General features: G+C 34.8%; 1 protein-coding gene across 1 annotated transcript in view; it reads right to left on the reverse strand.

The window, feature by feature from the left end:
- Window positions 1–514: 514 nt before the first annotated feature.
- The window catches only part of LOC100375669 (teneurin-3-like), a 52,350-nt gene continuing 33,671 nt past the window's right edge, over window positions 515–19,193 (reverse strand). Inside the window, exons 11-24 of the mRNA XM_006815537.3 lie at window positions 17,806–17,931; window positions 16,934–17,189; window positions 16,419–16,686; window positions 16,182–16,322; window positions 15,773–16,025; window positions 12,112–12,344; window positions 10,541–10,698; window positions 9,452–10,362; window positions 9,056–9,231; window positions 8,564–8,808; window positions 7,802–8,104; window positions 5,995–7,594; window positions 4,942–5,072; window positions 515–4,473 (exon numbers count right to left, since the gene is read on the reverse strand). Coding sequence (XP_006815600.2) covers window positions 3,658–4,473; window positions 4,942–5,072; window positions 5,995–7,594; window positions 7,802–8,104; window positions 8,564–8,808; window positions 9,056–9,231; window positions 9,452–10,362; window positions 10,541–10,698; window positions 12,112–12,344; window positions 15,773–16,025; window positions 16,182–16,322; window positions 16,419–16,686; window positions 16,934–17,189; window positions 17,806–17,931 — 5,617 coding nt within the window. The 3' untranslated portion in view covers window positions 515–3,657. The remainder of the gene's footprint in view (window positions 4,474–4,941; window positions 5,073–5,994; window positions 7,595–7,801; window positions 8,105–8,563; window positions 8,809–9,055; window positions 9,232–9,451; window positions 10,363–10,540; window positions 10,699–12,111; window positions 12,345–15,772; window positions 16,026–16,181; window positions 16,323–16,418; window positions 16,687–16,933; window positions 17,190–17,805; window positions 17,932–19,193) is intronic.

The raw sequence follows: 19,193 nt of genomic DNA on the forward strand, positions 1-19,193 counted from the left end.
AATTTCTTATATTCATGGAATTTATTTAAAACCATTGAATTGTTCTAGTTGAATAGAAATTCAGCCTGGAATTCTTAACAGCATTACACCGGTTACACTCTCCACTAGAGACTGGATATACTGCAAAGATTTTGCTCATTAACCATGTAAATTGATTTAGTAATATGGCATCTATAATTTGATGTAGCATGTACAACTGTTATTGATTATTTGGAAAATTCCCACATATTTGGGTTACCAGTATGGTACACTTATCAGCCAATCAACTGTAAAGATGAAATCTTAGCAGACAGCACAGACTGGTACCCATCCAATCAAAATTTTGAAAGAAAATCATGACACTAAATAAATGATATGCTTCAGTATAATACCACTATTGGCCCAAATAAGTCTAGGAGATGGAGGATGATGTGTTATATGGGACCCATTACAGGCATCTGAACTTGGCATATCCCCTCTTTTATTGCATTCATTGTCATCTCATACACAGTTAAGAGTAGCTACAAAGTCAACATCAGTTGAATAAAATCTATTTTAATAGACTCTTTTTTGGATTACTTAGTGAGTATAGTACAGAACAAGATTTTCTTTAAAAAAAATCGATAATCAAATAGTAACAATGGCACCTCTTGCACTGATTTCATCCACAGTGATCGCCATGGTAACCAGGTTCATAATAGATGAAGCGCTTGCCAATTATTTACAGGAGAGTTGCAAAAAGTACATATCTGAATAAAAAAGGCAAGCTGATACATCACTAAAAATACATCAAAAATAATGCACTGCAAAAACACTGCATTTGAAATCAAGTGAACAATTAATTACCCACTTACTACAAGTAAAATATCAAATGGTTACAATTTGATCATTTCAGTCTAATTTAAAGAGACTATGTCAATGACTCTCATAGGGATTGAATAATAAAACCTGCATATACCAGAACCTGTGTAAACCGGAACCTGTGTAAACTGAATACGCAGGCCTTCCTTCTATGTAAGTATCATGGTAAAGAGAAAAGGAGGGAAACGATGTTCAATCAAGACAATTTAACCTTTCCAGTTTATCTGGGTTTATTAAAAAAAGAAACCGAAATATGCCAAAAGAATATTCACCTATTGGTGTTCAGTTTAGACAAATTTTACTGTATCTATTGAAACAAGAGATTGCTACCTTAAATCCCCATTAAGTAGATACATAATAAGTCATTATTCTGCACTGAAAAACTTGACTTTCCAATTATGTTATTACTTATGAAATATATCAACTATATTTTTCAAGCAACATTTAGTGGTAAGTGAAACCAGAGTGTGGAAAATCCATAACATCTCCTACACACATGCATTTGAAAACAGTACTTGCGACATTTGAGAAATGATACACGTCCCAGGCTAGTTACAAGTTTCAGTCAGAATTGTTTGAAATCTTAACGACAATGACTGGCATCACTGTAATGCAATGTACATATCAACACACTTATACCTTACACAATGAAGCACCCTGATTGAGCTGTTTTAAATCAGGCATGTAGAGTAAACATTACACAAACACACACACATCAACTGTACGAATACAGAGCGAAGAGTCATGCAAGTGGCAACAGCATCACCACATTAAAAATGCGAAGGATATTTATGTACAATGTGAATATGCCTGTATGAATAATGAACAAGAATAAATACAAACACTTTAATGAACTATGTGTGATCATTTTTTTATAATATTTTAATTAAAAATAATTTCTTTTGGCTTCCATAGAAAGTCTTCTTTATTATCTCAGACACTGACTTAAAACTAAAAAAATGTGATTGTTACAATTTTTGGATACAATGTTGGGTGGTTAAATAAATTTTTGTACACATTAAAAACAAAAACAATGCTGATATTATTTATTTTAAAACAATACTATTAATTGGCAGGCACCTCTATTAATCAATTAATAGGTGACCATCCATTTCCATTATTTATGGATAAAAATTTGTTTAAAAGTTTCCAATTTACCTATATCAATTCAAAATTACTTTAATTCACAACATAAATAACATCACAATTTTCAAAAGTTGCATGTCGACAGAGACAAGCGTAGACTGGCTTCAGTATATACATTATATTAAAAAACAAAAAAAAAAAAAAAAAAACTATTCCTGAATAGTAATCCTACTTGTTTTATCATGGTTTCTAACTCTGACTTTGGCACAGTTCATTGTTCTAGTTGCAATCATCTTTACAGACAAAAATCATTTTTAGCATAAAACATGCAAGCAATTAAAAAAAAAAGATTTGCTTTTTTTAAATATATATAAAAAAATGGCAGTCTTTAGTTACAAACTTGGAAAAGATGCTGCTGCTGCAAAAAAGTGATTTTAAATTCAATTACAATGACATTGATGTATGAACTGTGAAATAATATTTGCTGCTTCAACAACAACATTTCAGAAGATTTTCTTAATTACGCATATTCAAACAACACATGAATAAATATTTTTTTTCAGACCAGTGTTCTGGAAGTTTAAAGAGCAATATTTTATATAAAAATGACCAACTGTTGATCTAACACTGGAACAGCTGACCAATTATATAGCACCAAAACTATGAGTGAAAAAAAAGAATAAAAATACAATGACCCCCTTTATCTCAGCTTTCTGGATCCTAGCACACTACTAATGAGAATGCAAGTTTGGGGAAAAAACAGCCAAATTGTTATAAAAAATAAATGTGTTTTTTTTACAAAATTCTGTTTTTGCAGTTGACTGCAAAGTAAAATAATATCACAATGCTTCAAGTTACAGCATCACCATAGTGATAAAATCAACATCATATAAGATTTATTTAGAGAAGACTAGGGGGTACTGGGTAGCACTAGTCTACCCACTGACTAATATATAGACACATTTAACAATTTGGTTACATAAAATATCAATGGTGAATAAAACTCACTTGACTTGACACAAATAGAATGTAATGTGGTCTCACTGAAATCACACATTCTCATCACTGAATTTGGCAGATTTTAGTTCTGATAGATAGTTCATATTATTTTAATGATTACCAAACTAAAACTTGTACTTGGCAAGTTTTTGTGCTATGACCATCAAGTTTTAAAAATACATGTAACCTCCAAAGTCAGATACAAGAATTACTGGAAATATTAGTTGCTTGTGTGACAGGAGGCCAAGAAAGCAAACTTCTAGATTCAATCACGTAAAATGTGAGATGTTATTTGGAGTGAGATCTCCACACAGTCTGTGATACACGCCCAAAGTAATCAGCCCTTGACAACCACCTAATAAATAGCTTTCATCAGTTATTCCTCTTGTAAGATAAGTTTTAAAAAAAATTCTTCAACAGTGAAAATGCATATACAAAAGCTGATAACAATTTTTCTGGAAAACAAATCCTCATATTTAAATAAATTCTGTAGGTACAGATTGTAAAAAAAAAAAAATGCAAACAAAAGAATGGTACAAAAACATCAATGACACACAATGCAAAAAACTTTATCATTAATACCTCTAGGGGTAGCAATGTTCTAAAAGAGACAGCAAATAGGCTGGCAGTAAGCTGGAAGTTCATATTGGTGGATTTAGAACCACAGGTAAACAGTTATTAAAATTTAAATATATATATATTATATACACAGTTTTTTTTTTTTAATTTCATCTACATTTCTCCGCTCAACTGCGAAGCAGTAAGTTCATCACCCTCTTGGTAGGTTAATAGTCTTATGCTGTTACAATCATCGATTAGTTCTGGGTATTTATCAATGTCCTGCGCATAATACCCATCGTAACCATCCACGTATCGGTTTTGTATGACGCTGTTGCGTTCATCCTCCGTCCACATTCTGGAGCCGACTCTTCCTTGCAAAAGCAAGTCACGTTCCCGATTCCATGCATCAAGAATAGCCCGCTGTTTAACATGTCGTCTCACGCGATCTTGATCTTCGGCTGGTGTTGCACCGTATCTGATATTCAGAACTAAGTACGTGCTGTGGATGCGAATATCAATATTTGAAAATTTATTTGTGTGTCCGGGGTATATCGTGTGAATCGTAACAGTTAAGTCATCAGTTAAGTCAATGCGCTCAATAAGTGGACGAGTATTAGTATCAGTTGTTGCCCCGATCACACGTAGATCATAACCGACAGTATTTCTCCCTTTAACGAAGTAAACTGATTCCTTCCCATGTATATTGTACTTTGTCCTATCCAACATTTCGGATCCGTTCAAAACTTTTGCAAGATTAGCAAGATTTTCATTGCTATCATCAAGCAGTCGTGTTACGACCCGTCCATCTTCAATAGACATGATAACATGATCTTTAAATATACTTGATCCTATGCCATCTTCACTGGTTCTGGTTTCTATTCGGTCAATTACTGGATCATCAAAGAGTTGCATTGTGGGTAATGAGTAGAGATGATTGTTCAATGAATCCATGAGATTAGAAGCAATGCATTCCACAGTGGAAGTAAACTGAAAAAGAGAAAGAAGTTTTAATATAAATTAGGTGTGGAAAATAAAATGTCCTGGAGGGTAACATTGAGTACACACACTGACTTGTAAACTGCTGAGGCAGCAACTGTGCACCTGTTGAAGCTGCTTTCTGACATCAATACTGAATCTTTAGTTGGATCTCGATTTTTATCACAAGTGATGTCAATACCAAGTTTAAATGATATCACCCAAGCCTTGCCTGAGAAATGATTCATGACTTGACACATGTTTTTTGGGACAAAATTGTCAATGAAATGAAAAATAAATCATCATATATGTGTCTCCCATGATGATGACTCAAAACTTGTACCAATAAAAATCAGTTCGGAAATGATGTTGGACTGAGGCACACAACACACAGGGACATAGCCCGAGAACATAAGTCTGTGTTTTCGACTAAAATACCTATTATGTCAATAAAGTCTACAGTACATCGCTTTATCATACCTGGCTATTACATACATCATTGGTGGATTTTCCCCATTGTTGATAATTGCGCGTTATTTCACCATTCTTATCTGTATGCGGCACCATCGTGGTTAAACTGAAACCCAACACTGGTAACCAATTCTTCAGGTCTAAGAAAACAATAAAAACAGTAAGTATTTTTATATTATACTGTAAAGGGGTTAATTAGTCACTGGGTTTTAATTTTGCTTATTTCGCTGACTGGAAAATGCGCTAAATTAAAACCGAGTGAATATGTAAAATTTAGCATTGAACACATTATCTAAATGATAGAACCGTGAATTTAAAACCCACTGAATATGCCTGAAATGGTAAATCAGCGAAATTTAAACCCAGTGAAAATTAGCCATATTACAGTATATGATTTATTCAGTACAATTAGCTCAGACTAGGAATACAATGGTAAGCAATATTTACATAATATAAAATCACAGAATGGTATACTCTAAACCTCTTGAATTTTAATGTGAGAGAACAATTTTCATGAATCAATGAGAATGCTGAAATTTTGTAGCAGTGAAAATTTCTCTGGTGTTCCTGCACACATAGTGCCAGTGACTTTTGTCAAAATTTTGTCTTAGCGAACGCCATAAATTCCTGAAATCACAAAAATTTCTCGGAGTGAAAATGAAACACTTCACAGTACATCTGATAAATTAGTGAATGTCTACACATAAAAGAATACGACTGTGAAAGTACATTAGAATTATCAGTCTGCATAAGGGAGTTTTAGAATGAATGGTCTTTTATGGAAAAAACAGGTTGGTATTTGTCACTAACATCACATATAATGGGTATACAAAGCAGTTAAGTTGACAAATAAATCGCCAGATTTCTCAGGCTATTAATTTTGGATCTGATTCAACCCAAAGGTTGTGTGATGATGCTTTTATTTTCACTGATGTCATAATATGCAAATCATGAAAAGAAAGTTTTATTTTCTTATATAACATTTTTACCAAAATGACATTTTAGCAAAAAAAAAATTGACAAAAAAAAAGAAAATGGTCTTTTGGGAAGATGAATTATTACCTGTCATGAACTGGAACTCTCCAATATTATCATTTACTGGGTTGTTGCCATTGTAGATGTATACATTCAGAGCAGGATGTTTGTTTGTTTGTGTTGCCCATCTCCACATAGCATCAAACTGTGGGTTGATCCATCGTCCAATCACAGGGTCGTAGTCACCTTCTGGGAAATGTACAAACCCGGTGAATTCGTCATGGATACCACCTCTGAACCCCAGATGAAGCTTGAAGTTAGGTGCTGTGTTCTGAATAATCTCTCCATATGGGCTGTACACAACCTGTTTCAGTAATTCCCCTCTATTATTGAAGACGGCAACAGGACTCCCAGATTGATCCGTTGCTACATAGTACTGCCGACTGCCATCTCTGATTGCCATTAAAAAGCCTTGTAAGTCATAGATCAATGTCAATAGTTCACGAGAAGACTTATCGTAAATATTGGTCACACGATTAGGGTATTCAATATCACCATAGAAATACTGTACTCTGTTGCCACGGTTATCTGCTTGAACCACTCGTCTGTTGAGACCATCATAATGATACCAAACTTCATTTCCACCAACCTTTAATGCATGCACAAGATTTCCCTTGGAATCGTAACGAAATGTTTCCTGACCTCTTTGAATCAAAAATCCATCATCATCAATTTTATACGCAGTATCAACAAACTGTATAATACGGTCACGAGAATCATAATGCAAGAATTGATTATCATCATTATATTTCAAGTTGACCAAGTTTCCATTGTTGTCATAGGAATATTGCCATGACAACCAGTTCCCAGCATTCACTTCCAAAATTTGCCCATTTTGGTCATATAGAAAGTTCAACTTGACTTGGTCATTCAGAGTATTCAGTTGGCTTTCTGAAATGTAACTAATGTTGTTGTATTTCACAATCATTTTGTAGACTTCCTCGTTCTTGATCTGCAGCTGATAGATGATAAGACGCCCATACTGGTCAAACTGTTTTGTGATCGTGGACTCGCCGTGAGCGAGTACGACAGCAAACCATTCCATCTGAATCACTGTATAATTACAATATTGTACCGGATGACCTTTCTCAATGTGGTATGTATAATTACAAAACAGTGAAGAATGACCATCAAAATCAGACTGCACAGATGCTATCTTGAAATTATTATCATACGAATAGCGATATTCCACACCGATGAACCCATCTTCATTGAATCGCATCGTCTGTTCTTTCGGTAATGGGCCATGATATTTATAGCGCAGTACGTTCTTGAGATATGAATCTTTCATCTCAATACTTTTAATCTGTCCTTCAAATCGATAATAGTCAAACTTGACAACTACTTCATCATGCAGCATTACACTTTTCATGCCCTGGTTGTTATACAGATAAGTAACTCTTCTTTTGTTGCCAGGATACAAGATCTTGGAAATTGCTCCTGTGTTGAGACGGTCTTCTATCAACCATTGTGTATCATTGATGAAGAAGATGTTTCTATAGTTACCAACCAGTGCAAGTCTATCTAAACTGTAAGTTGTCTTTGACGGAGATGTGACTGATGATAATTGTCCCGACTTGTAGCTTAGATGATATTCCTGTCCAAGTGGTAGAATCACAGTAGTGGGCTGAATGTTGAAAAAAATAACAATGTAATTAGAAATATATAATATTGGGTATAATAATCACATAATCACATGATATTTTCAAATTTAAAAATTGAAATTGATTAATCCAAGAAGTGTGACCAGTTCAAAGTACATAATAAGTTATTCACCATGTTACCATGGTTACCTAACTACTGTGTCATCATACTATGATTTTTCTCAACCTACCTTTTTACCAGCAATGTACATAAATCTAATTTCAGAGCCACCACTATAATGCTTGGCACTGACACGCCCATCGTTATCGTATTCCACAATCATATACAACACGCCATTACGCCATGAGCTGACCCTCCCTTGCTGGTTGTAATCCACAAACACAGACTTCATACCATTGCTCGGTTGCCATTCGGTTGGAAGACCTTGACTATCATGTGATATTATCAGCTGAGGTTCATTGTCCGCATCGTGTAGCGTCTCGGTTTTCGTGTATCGGTTGTATTCAAGAGTTAATGCATTGATACCGTTAATCTAGAAGTAAAACAGAACTTGTGTATCAACTACCTTGTGCATTGACTTGATAAACATGAAAGCCATCACAGTTTTATCACCCCTCCCTAATGCTTTCTTGCTTATTTATGGAATTAACTAGTTAATTGTTTTTGGCTTCTTGAACATAGTAGCATTAAACCAATAACCTAGTTTTCCCAACCTTTTCATGAAATTTACAAATTGAAACATACATGTTACACTTAGCAAGTATTCACTGTAATCTTTCTCTATCGAGTGTGAAACCAAGTTAGACTTATTATTATATATAATGTTACAATCTTATATTAGTCATAGTGTGTTGAATGAAGCAGTATTCTTCTGGTATTTTTCATTGCTATTTGTGATACTATTTATCAAAGCTACCCTAAAAAAACAAAGGTTTTCTATACATGGCTTCTAGAGGGCGATATATTTGTAGCCGCAAAGGTTTCAACTCACCCGTAGACGTCTTCCAACAACTTGAACTGTTCTTTTACTCTTTCTACCGCCACGTCTGACATAAAACCTCCATTCTAACCGATGCACATTGCCCGATGGTAAAGTGATTTTTCTCTTTGTCAACACGGGGCTTGTTTCCTCCATTGTTGGATAAGTTTCAGATTCGAGTTCTACTTCCACTCCATTGGGATATGTCACTAAAGTCGACCCATTCGGTGACAGCGTGATGTTCATAATTTGGTCAGCTATAATCAAAATTAATAAAATATCAAGTGACTGACATGAAAAATTAAAGACAAAAATAAACAAGCCCTTCGACATGTATCCCATAAGTGAGTACAATTTCTGGCTCTACAAGTGACACTCTGGGTTAGAATTAGAGAAGTCACATTATTGTACTATTTAATCCATGTGAACTTTTCTAGCAGCCAAAAATGTTTCTCAAAGTAACACAGTAAAGCACAGTGAACTACCAATGGAAGAATGCTTTACCTCTTTTTTCTTGGAACCTTGTAATCCAGGGCATGACCTCTGACATAAGCTTAACCTTTATTCGGTTGCTAGGGGTGATCTTGGTGCTTGCTCCTTCCAGGCTAATTGCTGACTCTAACTGAGTTACATCACCATTGGAATATCCGATGGAATCCAAGCGACCATACTGATCATACCTGAAAATAAGTTTTATGACATCTTTTATTTTGATTAGAAATTAAAATGATATACTGTAAAATACTTTAATTTTCAATATCTTTTTTGCTGAAGGGATGATTCAGTGAAAATAAAATTCAGCAAATACACTTTTTTCCTATATATTACATTTAAGTTAGTGCTTTTTACATCAACAACTACAATGATCATGATATGAAATATTATTAAAACAGAACAAACCTGTAAACTTTAGTGAGTATATTTCCATCTTTTCTGGTTGCTAGGAGCCCACTATCGCCATGGTAACTAAATGTGGACATAATTTTCCCGCTAGTTGTTAGAACTGATTGCAAGTACCCATCAGAATTCATGATAACTTCATATCTGTCATTGTCGGGTGATGTGAAAGATGTTGCTATTCCATTAATATCTCTATTTATTTTGAAAATACCACCAGCAGTAGCTATTATATTCTTCAGTTCATTATTATCAGTGTAAGTGAAATTCAATTCAATTTCATCAGTCACCACGTCCCGGGTCATAATATGTTTGCCATCATTATTAAACACATACATTTCTTGTCTGATTGGCGACTCGACATCGTACTGTTTTCCATGGCGAGGCTGTGGCATATTTGGAGAGACGGAGCGGATACGAAGATTACCCTGATCAGCAATGTACAGAGTGTTGTCAGGGGCAACGGTGATGGCGGTTGGTATGTGCAACATGGAGTGCTTAGCAACTATTTCATCACCAATGAAGCAGTCGCAATCCTCGGTACTGCAATCACATTGTGAAACACCACCAGCAAACAGCACAATTCTCCCATCAGTGGTGATTTTCCGAACCCTGTTAATAAATCTACTGTTGGTCTCGGTCACGTATAGTTCACCCGTCGGTGAGAACGCTATTGCGAGTGCTTTACTGAGAAAGTCACCACGTGCAAGCAAAGCATCTGATTGGTCAAATATAGAAAATTCTTCAATGACGGATCTTGATTGATTAAAGTATGAAATACAGTGCACTGGTTTTCCTGCTACGATTGACACTTTTTTATCAGGTGTCAGTTTCAGGATTATGTTATTATCAAGGACGTGGAGTGACCCATCTACAGGATTGACTGCAATGTCTATCGGCCATTCTAATTGCACCTGAAATGAAACAAAAACATTAACATAAAGCCACAGAAACTATTAAAATGTTGATTCAGTTTAACCAGAAGAGTATATTTTCATAGAGAACTAATTTTCAATCAGAAGAAATAACCAACAAGAAACTGTAACTGTTGTGGTGTTTTTTATAGACTTCATAAAAGATGTATAAACATACCTCATCAAATGTCATTGTTCCTTGACACCGGAATGGTCTTGGTGAATCTATGGTGTCATGTGATCCCATATAAGTAGAAATAATACCATCTGTATTAATCATTCTAATCACTGATCCATCAATAAAGTATATAGACCCATCTGATGAAATAGTTAAACCTGTTGAATAAAACAAGGCAGTGATTGTTAGAGTGTGAGTCAATGTGACCACTATAGTGTGAGTCAATGTGACTGTTATAATGTGAGTCAATGTGACTGTTAGTGAGAGTCAATGTGATCGTTATAGTGTGAGTCAATGTAACTGTTACAGTGTGAGTCAATGTGTCTGTTATAGTGTGAGTCAATGTGTCTGTTATAGTGTGAGTCAATGTAACTGTTACAGTGTGAGTCAATGTGACTGTTAGTGTGAGTCAATGTGACTGTTATGGTGTGAGTCAATGTGACTGTTATAGTGCGAGTCAATGTGACTGTTATAGTATGAGTAAATGTGACTGTTATAGTGCGAGTCAATGCGACTGTTATAGTGCGAGTCAGTGTGACTGTTATAGTGTGAATCAATGTGACTGTTATAGTGTGAGTCAATGTGACTGTTATAGTGCGAGTCAATGAGACTGTTATAGTGTGAGTCTATGTGACTGCTGTAGTGTGCGGCAATGTGACTGTTATAGTGCGAGTCAATGTGACTGTTATAATGTGAGTCAATGTGACTGTTAGTGAGAGTCAATGTGATCGTTATAGTGTGAGTCTATGTGACTGCTGTAGTGTGAGGCAATGTGACTGTTATAGTGCGAGTCAATGTGACTGTTATAGTATGAGTAAATGTGACTGTTATAGTGTGAGTCAATGTGACTGTTATAGTGTGAGTCAATGTGACCATTATATTGTGAGTCAATGTGACTGTTATAGTGTGAGTCAATGAGACTGTTATAGTGTGAGTCAATGAGACTGTTATAGTGTGAGTCAATGAGACTGTTATAGTGTGAGTCAATGTGACTGCTGTAGTGTGAGGCAATGTGACTGTTATAGTGCGAGTCAATGAGACTGTTATAGTGTGAGTCAATGTGACCATTATAGTGTGAGTCAATCTGACTGCTATAGTGCGAGTCAATATGACTGTTGTAGTGTGAGTAAATGAGACTGTTATAGTGTGAGTCAATGTGACTGCTGTAGTGTGAGGCAATGTGACTGTTATAGTGCGAGTCAATGAGACTGTTATAGTGTGAGTCAATATGACTGTTGTAGTGTGAGTAAATGAGACTGTTATAGTGTGAGTCAATGTGACCACTATAGTTCGAGTCAATGTGACTGTTATAGTGCTAGTCAATGAGACTGTTATAGTGTGAGTCAATGAAAATGTTATAGTGTGAATCAATGTGACTGTTATGGTGTGAGTCAATGAGACTGTTATGGTGTGAGTCAATGTGACCACTATAGTTCGAGTCAATGTGACTGTTATAGTGCTAGTCAATGAAACTGTTATAGTGTGAGTCAATTTGACTATTACAGTGTGAGGCAATTTGAACATTATAGTGCAATTAATTTGACTATTATCAGTGAACTAACTGAATCTACCTTTTGGTCCAATAAGTTTAGCTTCTCTTGCTTGTCTACCATCACCACACTGATTATTATCTAATGGTAAACACTGTGCTCCAGTGCCAGCTATCAATTCTATATTATCATTAACATCAATTGGTGGTACAAGGTAGCGCAGTTTGAGAATTTGTCTAGTTTGACTATCAGCCATGTACACGGAATTATCCAATGGACTCACTGCTAGATAGTATTTATGAGTCGGCAGGTAACTGGAAAAACAAAGACAAATGTATCAATGAGAGAATAATGACAGATTCCTTGGATTAGATGCCGGCAACATTTGCGTTTATGAAGTTCATAGTGCCACTATCCCTGAGCACTGATAGCTATGTCTGTCCCTATTATTGTTGATAACCCTCTCATCTGGTATTTATTATCTTTAGTGTCACATGGCACACTACGAGTCAAGACTCACACGAGAATATTCCAGCAGGTATAGTACACATGGGTATGCACGTGGCAGGAACATTGCCCCTTGAAATAATGTCAATGACAATTTTTATGAAATGTACTCGAGTTTTTGAATTGAATCAGCAGGGGTTTCGTTAAGAGCCGGCCGCCGGCCATATGGCCTGCTACAAGACCAAATCGGCCGTCTACTTTCTGGTCTATCCCCACTCCAACCACAAACAGCAGTTTCACTGCAGCGCTTCGCACTGCCTGTTGGCCGGTTGTTACAGGATGATGACCTGCTATTAAATGAATTTGTGAAACCCCTGAATCAGGCTTTGCATATTTCATAAGTCTACAACAATATGGCCATCATATTAAGATCAAATCACTTTTGTTCATGTATCTTAAGAATTTGTGACAAAGCACATATACCGTAATAGACACACATGTCTTATCCAACTTAATAATAGGTTTCAAGTTCATGATTTATTTATACATCATTTACTGATGACAATAGACAAAGGCTACAATTTCAATAAAATTCAAGAACTATTATATTGTCCTACATTTTTAAGTCTTGCATTTTTTGTAGCGTATTTTATTTATTCAGTATTATGTAATCTTTTGAAGAATAATCAAACTCATACCATAGCATAACTTTATAAGGACAATAGACAAAATTTAAATAGACTCCCAGTAAATAGCAACTAGTGCAGGCAGAACCTTTGGCCAAGTATAGATTATAAAACTGATTTTTTTAATGAAAATGTGAGCAGCAACAAAGGAATTACAGTATTAAAACTGAGTATCTTTTGTAAAACAGTTATTACTATGTGAACTGTTTTCGAATCTGTAAAACTGAAAACAACCACAATTTTATACACAAACTCCCCACTTTCAGATGTCTGCCCAATATTTTCAAACAACTGAATGCACAGTTGAAAACAGAGCTCAAACAAATAATTGAAGACTGCAATTACATTGTTGCCATGACTACAAGCAACCCAGTGATTTGTTAGGCATACATAAGGTGCATTTATTAGTTACTATCAGGTGTTTGGATAGTTATTAAATGTAAGCTAGGTGGTCTTAGTTAATTGCTGCCTTTTGATAGTTTGCGATTTATCAACTCACCTCCATCTGTTGATGCAGCAAGGAATGATGGGAAAAGCAAACAATGATATTATGAGGTATTGTATCATGACACACAGACACACTAGATGATGAACAGACAAATCTTTTCAAATTACTTCAAGCCTGGTTTAGAATTGTTTTTAAATTTTTTTAACATTTTAGGTTTCATTGTTTTGAGTTTTTATTCCAAAATCATCAAATTATTAAACATATACATTAAGCTTATTTTATGATTGGTTACTGTATTTGCTCTATTAAAAAGTAGCTCTTTCAACATTGTACGCTGAATCATTAAAATATCACATATTTTCGGGGGCGGACATCCAGGCATTTACATCGCCTGGCATAACGTAAAATGTTATGTGACGTAGATCTGCCATTTATGCAAGCACATGTGCTACTTAATAGAGCAAATACACTAACAAAAATTATGTTGGTTTACACATTTAAAACCAAATATAATAATTAATTTAAAGCAATTGAAATTTTTATGCCAAGAGTTGAAATATTGAGATCTCAGAAAGTAACCAATGAGACAGTACAGACAATACAATACAATACAAATGAAGTAATTAATGAAATCTAACAATATCAACATTATGAAATGAAAACATAAGAAACTGCATTCAATTGACATGCAAGATTACAATAACAAATGCATCATTGCTCTTTAATAACCATATTTGGAAAGTTAAAAGATACTTCATGCTGATATCAGGAGAAGAATTATGTTTTAGCAATTTGCTACAATGATTATTACTGTAAATATGATTTGATTATATATCGTTATTGAAGCAATCAAGACTTACTAATTTCATAGCAAATTATGATAGACTTTCATATATTTAAAATTTATGCAAAAAAAAAAAACAAGCAGCCTGTCGGCTGAGATAGCTCCGCTGTTAGCAATGCACATGGCAATTAAAGAACAGAAGATATCATTAGAAAATGAACAAATCTGAGAGAGGTCCACATGTAGTACCTATATGTATAATATATCAAAGCAATTGGACTTGCGGTTTTCAACAAGAAGTCGAAAATATCACTTTTTACCAAAAAATTACAAAAATATTCATCAAAATTAGAGAATTAAAGATATCATTATGAAATGAACAAATCTGAGAGAGGTCCACATGTAGTACCTATATATGTAATATCAAAGCAATTGGACTTGCGGTTTTCAACAAGAAGTTGAAAATATCACTTTTTACCAAAAATTACAAAAATATTCACCAAAATTAGAGAATTAAAGATATCATTACAAAATGAACAAATCTGAGAGAGGTCCACATGTAGTACCTATATATGTAATATCAAAGCAATTGGACTTGCGGTTTTCAACAAGAAGTCGAAAATATCACTTTTTACCAAAAATTACAAAAATATTCACCAAAATTAGAGAATTGAAGATATCATTACAAAATGAACAAATCTGAGAGAGGTCAACATGTAGTACCTATATATGTAATATCAAAGCAATTGGACTTGCGGTTTTCAACAAGAAGTCGAAAATATCACTTTTTACCAAAAATGACAAAAATATTCACCAAAATTAGAGAATTAAAGATATCATTACAAAATGAACAAATCTGAGAGAGGTCCACATGTAGTACCTATATATGTAATATCAAAGCAATTGCACTTGCGGTTTTCAACAAGAAGTCGAAAATATCACTTTTTACTAAAAATGACAAAAATATTCACCAAAATTAGAGAATTGAAGATATCATCATGAAATGAACAAATCTGAGAGAGGTCTACCCAAGGTACATATACACCAAGTATCAAAGCATTCAGGCTTGTAGTTTTCAAGAAGAAGTCGAAAAAGTAAAACATTGACACGGACGACGACGACGACGGACAATCACTCATATGATAAGCTCCGCTCGACAAAGTCGACAGCTGAGCTAAAAAAAAGACTCCAAATCTGGTTTGAGTGTATAGCACATGGTTATTTCTAGCCAATCATGACAGACTTTCATGTATGCATAATTTATGCTAATGAAGATTCCAAATATGGTTGTTGTATACATCACATGGTTATTTCTAACCAATCATGCAATCATATATATATATATATATCAAGAGAAACCAACTATAGAATACTTACTGCATCTTTAAAATATTAGTAGCATTACCATTGGGCTGAATTTTTCTTATGAAGTTATAATCACCAACAAACAGACTTCCATCAGGTGAGCTAGCTACAGCGACTGGTGCCAATACTTTATTGCCTTTGGCTTTTCCTTCACAGTTGGAACATTCTATGTCACGGCTTTTACCATTACCCATCACAGACATAATGAGTGGGGGTTTGTCTTTCGGTACTCGAATGTCCGTGCCGTCTCCATTATTAACCGAACCTAGAATATTAATATGAATGTTCAGTTATTTTACAGAAAAAATAGTTTTCAAAGAATTCAAGTGAATTTTTTTTTTGTATGTAGCCATCTGTCCGACATTTTTGAACTACACCAAGTTAGACCAAGTTAGACACCAAGAAATTTTGGTAAAATTACCCTTCCAAACATTGAAGCCATGATGGAGATTGATTCGCCATCCTGCCATGGCAGTTGTGACAATGTCATAACCAGCAAGCTCGGCCATCTTCCTATCCCATAATATGTAACCACAACCATCATACTCGTATCCAACGGAAACTGAGGACAAAGAAAAAACATTTAGATTTTGCGTAAAATCAATAAGGGTGTCATATAAAAGAAAGCTATTGACTTGAAAATAATGATGAACTTTACCTGTAGCCATGACGATACCATACGATTTTTCTCCATACACATTAAACTTATCCCATCCATAAGTATACCTCAGATCTGGATGCGCTATGAATATCTTGCTGAACACTCGACCCTGCACCGTTATCCGCAGATGCACTCGCGACAGCTTTTCCACAAACTGTGGAGGAGTGAGTTGAAGATGAAGAAGAGTCTGGTAACCAGGAGCCTTGTTGCTATGATAAACCAAACTGATGGGTGTATCTGGGATACGGATTTCTTCATGAACAGCCTAAAAAATCAAAATATGGACAATTAATGTTATAGATGACATACTTGAGATGTAAACAGATGATTATGTGGACAGTTATAAAAAGAAATACCACAATAGCTTTACTTTGTTCAGTTTACAATTTACCAAATACTACAACACTGATTTTAGAAAACACAAATGGCAAATACTGCATCACTGGTTTTAGAGTAACATTATACGTCAAAGCATTTAGCAATAGTTTTAGAGAAGCCAAAAGTCACCATACCTGGATGTCAGCCAGCACGGCTGAAAGACATGAACCCTTTTCACTGGAGGTTTCACTCAAAAAGACAACATCTGGTTTTTGTAGAGTTTTACCACACGGCTGAAGATCTCTGTTGCCAAAGTATGTTGACATGGTAACATCATCCACAACAACAAAGTCATTCCACGGGACGAAAACCGATTGGTAGGATGTCTCAAATGGGTCACGGCTGAACTGAACAGTAACTGAGCCGCCACCTCGTACTATCAAGTCAAACCTAAAGGTTACAAATGATGATGATTGCATGATATTATGTGGATGTGAAGATGTCATTCTCAAGTGTTAGCAATGACATGTCATGGAAATGCAAGACTGTACAGGTAATGTAATAATGACCAAGTTACTGAAATGGTTCAATGGTCAGTCATGTGTATATAGAAATGACAATTGACCAATAGAGAGGTTTGAAATTCCCTGTGCGCAAAGGGGGGCAATTTGAGGAGGTACTGTAAAATACTTTATTTTAGCTGGAATTAATTTTTGCTAAAAAGACTGTTCGAGTGGTTTGTATGGAATTTATTTTCACTGATTTTTGATGAGTTGAATGAGAAATATAGGAAAAAAGGCATATTCACTGGATTTTATTTTTACTGAATCATTCCTTCAGCAGAAATAGCGAAAATTATTTCCAAGTGAAAATAAAGTATCTTAAAGTAGATTTGCTTCGGTCAGCAGAAATACAAAATATTAGACAGATATTTTTACTAAATTACTGATGAGGAAAGTACATAAAATGTACAATACATTGCACCAATATTTTGAGGAGAACATTTATGGCATTTTAGTAGTATAACAACCATCAAGCACTCAACAAAATACACATGTATACTTACATCCCGTCAATCCTAGAATAGGTGAAACCAAACAATGGCAGATCTTTTATTCTGACAGTGACACCAATCAGTGGACTTCCATCTGTAGTCACTACGCGACCACGAACTACCGATACTCTGTACATGCTAAAAATGACACATATAAGAATTATATTTGAGTTTCACAACCTGAAGATTTAAAAAAAAAAAACTAAAAACTCTGTGTCAAGTGAAATTAGAGCATTTCAATATTTAAGTCATGGACTGCATAGCTACAAAGGTGAAGAAAAAAAATACTTGTAATGTTTGGGTGAATTATCCTGAATATCAATAATCTAGTCATGAAAAAATGATAGAAGATATATTGGCCATATGTCGCCATAACCCACATCTCTCAACCCGGCCACTAGAAGGCATTTAGATCACATTGCTTATTGATAGTCTACTAACTTTAATTTTTGATGATCAGAGACTTTATAGCAGAATAACATTTCAATATTTTTTTTAATATACCTTAAATATGCAAAGTAAGTATTAAAACTATCTTTTGAGTTTTATGAACTTTTAAATTATTGGAGTCGCTGATGTAAAATATCTGATGGTTTGAATTTGTGTAAATTGTAGTAAAAATGTACTAAACTAAGTTTTCAATATGTAAAAATGTTGGCAGCCAATTTGGTTGCCCGTTAGATTGTTTGGGTTTTGATTTCGAAAAGTGTGCCAACATGCACAGATTTACAAAGATTTTCTAATTACCTCTGCCTGCCTGCGAAATGCAGAATGTTTTGAATATGTGAGACCAGACAAGCCTGAGTTTGACAAAGCTAGGAGTTCAAGGAAGAAACCAGGCAACCTTTGGGTTGAGATAGCTGTGCTGTTAGCAATGCACATTTCAATAAGAGAAATGAAGATATCATTGGAAAATGAACAAATCCGAGAGAGGTCAACCTGAGGTAATTATCAAGCCATCGGACTTGTGGTTTTTAAGTAGAAGTCAAAAATAAAAAGTGGCGTTTCACCTAATCGAAGATTCATGCTGGCATTCATCGTTAATGTATTGGAAACTTTTAGCAAAGTCTGGCAATTTAACAATCTCACTAAAGAATATTATGCAAGGATAATACAAATCAAGTTTCTCCAGGGAAAATACTAGGACACAATCTAAAATGGCAAGTTACACAGAAAAGAACAGATCTGCTTGAAAAGTCTTGATACGTAAACGACACCCAAGAGAACTAAATGCAAATGGAATTTTTGTCCTTAGGGAGTGATTTTTAGAGTAAGAGGAAAGAAGGAAACAGAACAAAGTTCATTTATCGCATGTGATCATTCACCTTTAAAACTTTTTTTTTTTTCATCGTTATGACAGCAACAGTTTTAAGATTTCATTGACATTACATATGTTTTGT

This window comes from Saccoglossus kowalevskii, chromosome 4 (assembly GCF_978046115.1).
Source record: "Saccoglossus kowalevskii chromosome 4, keSacKowa6.1, whole genome shotgun sequence".
NCBI classification, from domain to species: Eukaryota; Metazoa; Hemichordata; class Enteropneusta; family Harrimaniidae; genus Saccoglossus; species Saccoglossus kowalevskii.